Source organism: Cyprinodon variegatus, unplaced genomic scaffold (genome assembly GCF_000732505.1).
Source record: "Cyprinodon variegatus isolate N-32 unplaced genomic scaffold, C_variegatus-1.0 Scaffold27, whole genome shotgun sequence".
NCBI lineage: Eukaryota > Metazoa > Chordata > Actinopteri > Cyprinodontiformes > Cyprinodontidae > Cyprinodon > Cyprinodon variegatus.
Window position 1 is genome coordinate 1244776 of NW_015150480.1, and position 9010 is coordinate 1253785.

Sequence of the window (9010 nt, forward strand, 5' to 3'; positions counted from 1 at the left end):
TCGCTTCAAGCATGCTTAGTGTGAGGGATTTCCTGCGAGTCATTGAGTCAATGCAATAAACTGGTTTTCCTTAGATAGAAAACTTTTAATCAATTTGACTGGATGATCTGGTGAACTGTAAAGCGCCTTGAGATGACGTGGTGTGAATTTGCGCTATAGAAATAAACTGAATTGAACTAATTATCCTTTTTAAGATGCCTAAAAAGAAAAAATATCTCACCATTAGGATTAAATAAATTTAACATAAAAACCAAGCACACCAGTGATGCTTTCCCTGCTCCTATATATTTATGCTCCATTTCTGTCATACTAGTATGCATTCCATTGAGAACGTACCTTTCAAACCTAAAGAAGGATGTAGAATCCTTCATGACAGCCAATCAGGGACTCTGCATGATGCTGAGATGAGACACTTAACGTTTGAGAACTACTTTACCAAGCAGCCAGTGAAAGTGAAGCCAGCGCAAAACTGAAAAAACAACTCTGTAAATGTCATTCACAGATGAAGCTTTTATTTATAAAACATTTCACATTCATTGGTATACTAGCATTAAAGGCATAGTAAAGTTGCACAGAAGTGATGTGATTTGCCTTTTTGTTTTTAAGTACCTCAAAATGGTAATTACCTATGGCAAACTCTACAAAAATAGCAAATTTATTGCAGATTTCTGCCATATTTTAACTGTACAGTGTCACAAATTCCATATTCAGCGATGTAAAAAAAAAAAAAAAAGATTATAATCATGATAAAGTTAGGTATCCAAATATTCAGTGACACAACTAAATCCAAATGGCTGCAGTAAGAATGAAAGAAACTACAAACTTAAGCATTTTTTTTATTCAAGAATTGACCAAACCTGTAGCCAAGAGTTCGAGCCTTCACCCAAAAGGTTCTCTGCAAAGATATTAATCCTAAAAATAATTTAAAAACAGCAGTAATAACATTAGAACCTGTACAGGTAAAAAAATAATTCAAATATATAGGCAAACAGTGTACTTCAGTGCACGAAATACAGCAAAAAGGCTTAGTTGTGTTTATAAGAAGTTGTTTTTTTTCTATTTGGGTCAAAATGTTTGACCTGTGCAGCTCATAAAGGGACCATGATCCCCTAAGTTAACTTTGCCCCTGTGATCTACAGCCTTTGGTTACATCTCAGTAAATGCATCAGGCAATATGAATGCATGTGGAAACCTGCTGTCTAAATAATTATAGTCCCTGCATAGGAAACTTGATTCTTTCTCCATACCCTGTCACTATGTATACACTGTGGAGTTCACCCGCTCTGTCAGCACTTCTCTGTGACTGACGGTTCAGGACATTCTCCCCATTTTTTTCACAAAAAGGTCAAAAATCAAATCAAACCTGCCAATCAGCCTGAGATGTGGAGAGGAGGGGGATTGAATGCATCTTCTAGGAGGTTTGCAGGGTGTTGGGGGAAAGGAAAGGCTGAGAAAGTCAGAGCGCGCACGTTGACATTAGTGCTTGGCGGATTTGCTGCAGTCATCAGCGGGACTAAAAATCATCTCGTCTCACCACTTCAGGGGGAAACTAGGTCTGCCAGCAAAGAGATCCTTCACACCTAAGCTTCTGTGGAATGGAGGTTCAGGAAAAGCTTTGCACCCTTCCTGGTAGTGACTGCTGTAAGCCACAGGGGTTTCCCCAGACTAGTGGTGGGACTTTAAAAGACCCCTCACCTTTATGACTACTGATATGAAGGGCAGATAATTTTTTTTCTCCCTGTTCTGTCTGTTTGAATCTATGTAGACATAGTATTTCCAGAGTCTGTAACACAGCTTTCAGCTCGGTCAAAGAAACAGTCTTCATTCACAACAGATGTCAGACTTTGGACGCTAAACTCTCTTTCCAGCAGAGCGTTGAGGTCCGTAACACCGCATGGTGATGCTGGATCAGTCTGACTATCCATTGACCTGTTCTGCTCCTTCATGTGTAACAGCATCCCCTGGTTCTTCCTCAAACTGTTGGTTTTTCTCTTAACACCGCTGCAGTGTCTTTGCAATAGCTTGTGTTGGATCTCAGGCGTGTCCCCGATTCCCTCTGGTTGGACGCACGGTGCCAGAGCGCATTTTGAGACGGCCTCTTCCGACAGCTTGAGATGCAGGAACTGGGCTTCGATGGCACTTGCTGGGGAACCGCTGTCCCCGCTGTCTCTTCTCGCGCCCCCCTCGCTGAAGCCATCATCTTCCTCGTCGCTTAAAATGTCCGACTCCTTCACAGAGGTGGAGCGAGGTTTTGATTCTGGCTCTTGAGACCAGCTCTGGGGAGCTGTGGAAGACTGAGAATCAGAGGAGGTGCAACCTGGAGGAGCTCCAGAGAAACTGCAGTTTCCGCTGCTTAGGCTTCCATCGTCAGAGTCTGGCCCCAGCTTAGGATTCCCAGCCTGGAAGGAGACCTCCTCAAGCGGCTGCTTACACAACCAGGAAGCCCTGGAGGACCCTGATAAAGAAAGAAAGTCTTTAAAAATGGAATCATTCAATTAATTATACAGTCTGTTTCCTTACAACCAAGATAAAATCTATAGCGCAGTTCATAATGTTAAATGGGCTTTCAGGTCTGGTCAGCCTTGATCGGATGTGAACTTATCTCTAGATCTCTAGAAATGACCTCAGAGACAGGAAAAAATGTTTGGAACAAGGACAGCTTGATTACGGACAAAGTAAGGCTTTCCTTTAGCTGAAGCTGAGCTCCAGTTCTGGAGTTAGACCACATGAAGACCAATTAAAATACCTTCTTTCCCAAACTTCCCTTTGTGGATAGAAATCAGGAATGATTTCCAACTGGTCTCTACTTATAATATAGTGATTTATTCTACATTATCATAATTCCCTATTCATAAAAAATCCTAATTTTATAGATTTTGGGTTTTGTTTAAACTCATTTGATCATTACTTATTAAAAATAGCTAAAAGGTAGAAATTTGCTTTTGTCAATCTTTTCATTTTAATTTTTGCTGTTATGTTAAAAATAAAACTTGAGGACATATAGTAAAACCATTGAAGAAAATTCTGTTGTACACAAAGTCTATATGCTCACCTAGTTTGGCAGAGGAAGGCAGCATTTTACGCAGAGGAACCAGACGCTCCTTGCAGTTCCTCTCCAACGTTCCCTCGCCCCTCATGTTCCTCCTAACGTTCTCCCTCAGGAGGGAGCGGATGACCTTGATGATGTTGACCTTGTTCTCAGGCACACTAAGGAGAGAAGAGAAGAAAGGGACTCAGTCAGCGTAAAAAAAAAAAAAAAAAAAGATTTCAGAAACAATATACATACTGCTAAAAAAAAAAAATAAAGAGACCACATAAAAAAAAAACACAATATAACTTCAATTAAATCAAACTTCTGAGAAATCAAAATTTCTGCTTAGGAAGCAACACTGATTGAGAATCAATTGTTCATGCTGTTGTGCAAATAGAATAGACAACAGGTGGAAATGATTGGCAATTAGCAAGGCGCCTGTAATAAACGATTCTGCAGGTGGGGACCACAGACCGCTCCTTAGAACCCATGCTCTCTGGCTGATGTTTTGGTCACTTTTGAATCTTGGTGGTGCTTCAACACTCATGATAGCATGAGACGGACTTTAAAACCCACACAAGTGGCTCTGATAGGGCACTTCATCCAGGATCGTACACCAATGTGAGCCATGGGAAGAAGGTTTGCTGTTTCTGTCAGCGTAGTGTCCAGAGGCTGCGAACGCTACCAGGAGACAGGCCAGTGCACCAAGAGTAGTGAAGGAAGCCTTCGGAGGGCAACAACCAAGCAGCAGTACAGCTACCCCCACCTTCGTACAAGGAGGAACAGGAGGAGCACACTGACCTCCAGCATGTGTCTGCACAGGTTAGAAACTGACTCCATGAGGATTGTATGAGGGTCTGACATCCAAGATAGGACTGTACTTTGCCAAATTTGGCGAATTTTAAATTTGACAATGTTGTAAATGTTTTTTTAAATGCAGGCAGCAATCTGCTGACATTGTTGCAACACCTTTTTTACGGCACTAGTGGCTCGTTTTTCTGGACAGTAGGCTGACAGTAAAGGGGGTATGAGTGACGGGGAGAGACATGTGGCAAAGGCCTCCATACATGGGTCGTGCATGCTAACCACTGCGTCACCAAAGCACGCCCAGTGGACTGGCATTTTGTTGTAGGCCTGTGCAGCCCTCAATGTGCTCACCAGAGGTAGCATCACTGCAATTACGTACTGAGATGAGATCCTCAGAACCCTCATGAGACCATATGCTGGTGCGGTTGGCCCTGGGTTCCTCTTAATGTATGCCCAAGCATCGTAGGGAGGTCATACAGGCACTTGGACGCCACACACAATACCGAGCATCATTTTGACCAGTTCTAAGGACATTATATCAAAGCTGGATCAGCCTGTAGTGTTTTTCCAATTTCAAATCAACTCCAAATCCAGGCCTCCGTTGGTTAATTGATTTCGTTTCCATTGATGATTTTTGTGCAGCACATTCAACTTTGTACAGAATAAAGTTTTCAAAAAGAATATTTTGGTCATTCAGATCTAGGATGGTTATTAAAGTGTTCCCTTTATTTCTTAAGCAGAATATAAAAGATGAGGACATGTGCGGCTTTTCGTGGTGTGGAAAAGTAGATTAGATTCATTAAGACGGATTTCAATTTCACAGCTTGTAATGGGAATTACTAGCATGGTCAGCGCCATCAGTCACCAGACGTTAGGACTGCTCACACAGAGCAGACAGTCTTCTAATATAAACGCCTCTGCAGGACAAACCAGGTTACAGACTTCTACAATGCATTATATATTATTCCACTTGTTATATATGTGCATACCAAGTATTCATTAAATACTATTTATTTTTTTGCTTTCATTTTTACTTTTTTAAGCTTCAGCCCAGAACTTTGAGCTATTATTGACACAGATTTCCATCCATTACTGAGACTTTTATTTATTTATTTTTTGCCACATGACATAAAAAAATATATATTAATTTTTGTATAGACTCGTTTCCTGGATTTGGACATCAGTGAAGAACTCAGTCTGTGTTTTCCGCCATTTTAAATGTTTCATTCTAAAAAACTGACTTTAAACGTAGAAATAAAATCGTTTTAAATGAGTTTGTGCAAAGTTTTCATATTAGTTTTGCATTCTTTACATGTAATTAAATGAGGCCCGCCATCACAACAAAAATAAAAGCAGCCATACCTTCAGAATAAGGTTTTTAATTTTTTCTAAGTTAAAACAACAAAGATATTAGACAGATACATATACATTTGCAGAGCCTTTATCTGCTCACCTATATTAACCATAATGGAAATATAAAACCTGAAAATTGACTTTACTCTTTAAAAACTAGCCAAACACCCCTGGATCCTTCCTCGCTGACTACTGTTTGGTGCATTACTTCCTTCTTTAGCCTTCATCTTCTCATGAAAGATTAGTTTTGTGGAAATAAATGCATTACAGGATTTCTGCAGCATCTTCAAATAAAAGAAAAAAAAAATTTATTTACCAATTTTCTTTTTAAGTCAGTTTTCTGATGCCCTCATTTGACCCAAACCACCTCAACACTACGGAGCAGCAGCAGCTTTATTCGCTCTGTCCTGAAGGCTGAGTCACAATTCCCGACTGATAACATGCAAAGTTTGACCTTTCAATTCAGGAATTTACAAGCCTGCTAACATATCGAGGCACCTGTAGCTCTGAGGGCTCAGACACAAATATTTGATTCCCTGAATATTTAGAAAAATATGGCTGTGGTTAACCTAGTAGTTAGAGCATAGAGCTTGGAATCCTGAGGTTCTGAGTTCAAGCCCCGTTCCCACAGACTGCCACTCTGGGTAATTGAGCAAAGACCCTTAATCCCACACTGCCCCCCGGGTGCCGCACAATGGCAGCCCACTGCTCCCCAAGGGGATAGGTTAAAATGCAGAGCGTAAATTTCGTTGTTCTATACTTTTATACAGACAGTGACAGTGTAATGATGATAAAACGCTGGGGGGAAAAAATGGTTTAACCTCTACTTTCAAATTCTTGCACATGGTGAATATTTATCCCACTGCAGATGTAGTCACACCTGTCAAACTTTCCACATTTCACCTCATCACAACACTTCCATCTAATGTTGAGGATTTTATCTGATTAATAAAATCAAAGTACAGAAAGGAATTCTGCTGGAATATGAACTTCAACCCTATTTCCTCTGGTGTGTCAAATAATAACAATAATAACTGAACTTTACTGATCTCACATTGGAGAAATTTACCTCTGCATTTAACCCAACCCCCTTCGGGAGCAGTGGGCTGCCATTGTGCGGCGCCTGGGGAGCAGTTTGGGATTAAGGGTCTTGCTCAGACCTAGAATGGAGGCTGTGGGGAATCACAAAGAGTACTTGCAACCTTCTCAGAGCACAAGCGCACTGCTCTAACCACTAGGGCAACACTCCCCAGTAAAGGGGTTTTAATATGCATACCAGGTGAGAAACATTTTACTTATAAAATATAAATAGAATAAACATGATTTTCCTCTCATGTATAATTGTGTCCCTTTCTGTTAGCCATTGAAGAGCCCTTCAGCTAAGCATCCTTTAGTTTTAATAGAGGAACCAAACCGAATTCATGAGCATTAACCACCTAAAGAGCAAATCTCTGACCTGCTACGAAGTTGGAAAACCATTTCTGGTCTGCCTTCCACTTCAGACCTGGAGTGAATCAGCTCCCAAATGCAGCTGCTTTCTGTGCCTGTTCCTAGAAAAAGAAAAAAAAAAATAGAAAGAGAGAGAGAGAGAAAAAGCAGAGGCGATGCTTTTAATGAAATAGTTCAAACATGTTTCCACAAGAGGATAAGAAGAGAGGGAGTCGAACTGAAATGGCCAAAACAGGATGGAACGGAAGGAAGTAAACAGGTGTAATGTGTGAAGGGGCATAACATGGCGGCGTACCTGCGGCGTTTCCCAGCCTGACCTGCAGCGCAGAGAGCGGGATGAGCCACCGGAACTTAAACGGGTCTGAATCTCCGTGACAGAGCGAAGAACGAGGATTCGTCTGTGATGGAGCAGACGGAGAATGTTAGACTAAAAAAGATCCTTTTTAACTATTTGCATCATGGGAAAGTATAACAGATGCTATTCTTACCATTTTCTTCTTCAGCTTGAAGTTTTCCCTGTAGACCAATATCACTGCTTTCTTGAAAACTGGTGGAAAATAAAAAAAAACATATCAGCATCTTAAGTTTTGACTGCAAAATCCTCCTGGGAGCATAGAGAAGCATTTCAGCTGCCAGTTTGAAGCCTTAAAGCACACATCAGCATTGTAGCATTACAGCTATGGATGTTTAAATTCAAAGGATGCCTCCTGACACACACACACCTCACACATCCCAGGCAAACCAAATCATCTTGCTCTACGTTTATTTTAATATTGAAAACGTCCTAGAATGACGTGCTGCGAGACTCACCAAATACAGTAATTAGGGGATCTTTTCTCATGCGGCCGAGAGACGGATGAGGGTTGAGCCAGTCCACCGAGGAATGCATGAGAAACTCGCCCATGGAAATCTCTGTGACCTGACCGGGACATAAACGATGATGGAGAATAAGCATGTTTTTGTGGAGACGTGTACAAATAAAACATTGGCTAAGCTAAAAGATGCAGAAACATCTTTATATTCAGCAGAGATTTGATACTCTGGGACATAAAGGCTAGGAATGTCATAGGAAAAACAGATCCACCTCCTTATCGTGGCTCGTCTGCTCCGCAACCAAATGGTCAAACACTAAGCCGAACTCCTCATAGATCTTCTGCATCTCGTTGATGTGACTAGCCACCTTCTCCATGGCCTTCAGGGCCTCTGCAAGGACACACATCAAATGAAGGTTTTACTTGCTCATGCAGTGTTTGCATAAGATTCTACTACTTGATAATGACCTACATTAGCTTTAAGTCATGCAAAGTGTAAACGTTGGCAGTTTTTTTTTAAAGCTTTCCTACCAGTGAGGTGGTAGTGCTCCTCACTGTCGGCATCAGTAAGGGAGACCAGCTCTCGGAGCAGCAGGGGGTACTTAAGCACCCTCTGCACTGGTTTAATTAAGTAGGACTCCAGGGTGGACGAGTGCTGCTTGGTGGGGTTCCTTGCTTCAAGGAATTCTTTAAAAGCCTGATCAGTCTTTGCTTTAGGGGAAAACAGAAAAACATACATGAAATGAAATAAATCAGTCTTGCTTGTTTTGAACATTTAGATTTTCAAGCATTATTACCATAAGTTTCAATAATTATATCCTTCAGAAGCCATAAAAATAAAACCGTAACAGGGCTTTTACAGGAATGAGCAACTCTAATTTATGTTCTTTAATGCCTTTAACAAGTACCCATGACTCTCCTATGTGTGTGTCTATATATATGTGTGTATATACACACATATATATACACACACACACACACACACACACACACACACACACACACACACACACATATATATATGTACATATATAATATATATATACATATATATAAAAACACGTCAAAATCCTCTTTGTTTTCCACCCACTTTTGTTGAAATTTGCATTTTCCCATTATATAGCCTTTTCTCTGCCCCCAGCTTCTTTTCCGAACATACGGCTTTACGTTCAACCAGAGGCAGTACCGCGCAAACACACGGAACCAGTTAGATCTGATACATCTGACGAAATTGTTTATATAAATGTTTTTTTTTTTTTTTTTATAAAGCAATTTTAATGCCAGGATAATCACTTTTAATTATTTTAAATGCCAATTAAGGCCTTAATTTAAAAAATAATACTTTATTGACTTTTAATGATTTTTAATGACCCGCGGCAACCCTGTTTAAAGCAACCAGAAAAAGCATTTCAATGCAGAAATGTTGAGTTGCTAGAAACACGTTGTTGTCGGAAAATTTTTATCTCTCTTCAATTATATATTAATTTATCGTATTTACTCACTATAAAAGTTTTCACTCAGTTTGTTTCACTCTCAAAGCAACACAATTCCCTGCAGG

At 40.4% G+C, this 9010-nt stretch overlaps 1 protein-coding gene across 5 annotated transcripts in view; it reads right to left on the reverse strand.

The window, feature by feature from the left end:
• Positions 1–487: 487 nt before the first annotated feature.
• Positions 488–9010, reverse strand: part of tiam2 (T-cell lymphoma invasion and metastasis 2) — a 137696-nt gene continuing 129173 nt past the window's right edge. For all 5 annotated transcript variants that reach the window (XM_015396600.1, XM_015396585.1, XM_015396615.1 and 2 more), the window contains exons 20-27: positions 7984–8163; positions 7725–7843; positions 7451–7559; positions 7129–7187; positions 6936–7038; positions 6648–6741; positions 3053–3207; positions 488–2455 (exon numbers count right to left, since the gene is read on the reverse strand). In XM_015396600.1, the coding sequence (XP_015252086.1) occupies positions 1758–2455; positions 3053–3207; positions 6648–6741; positions 6936–7038; positions 7129–7187; positions 7451–7559; positions 7725–7843; positions 7984–8163 (1517 nt within the window). In that variant the 3' untranslated portion in view covers positions 488–1757. The remainder of the gene's footprint in view (positions 2456–3052; positions 3208–6647; positions 6742–6935; positions 7039–7128; positions 7188–7450; positions 7560–7724; positions 7844–7983; positions 8164–9010) is intronic.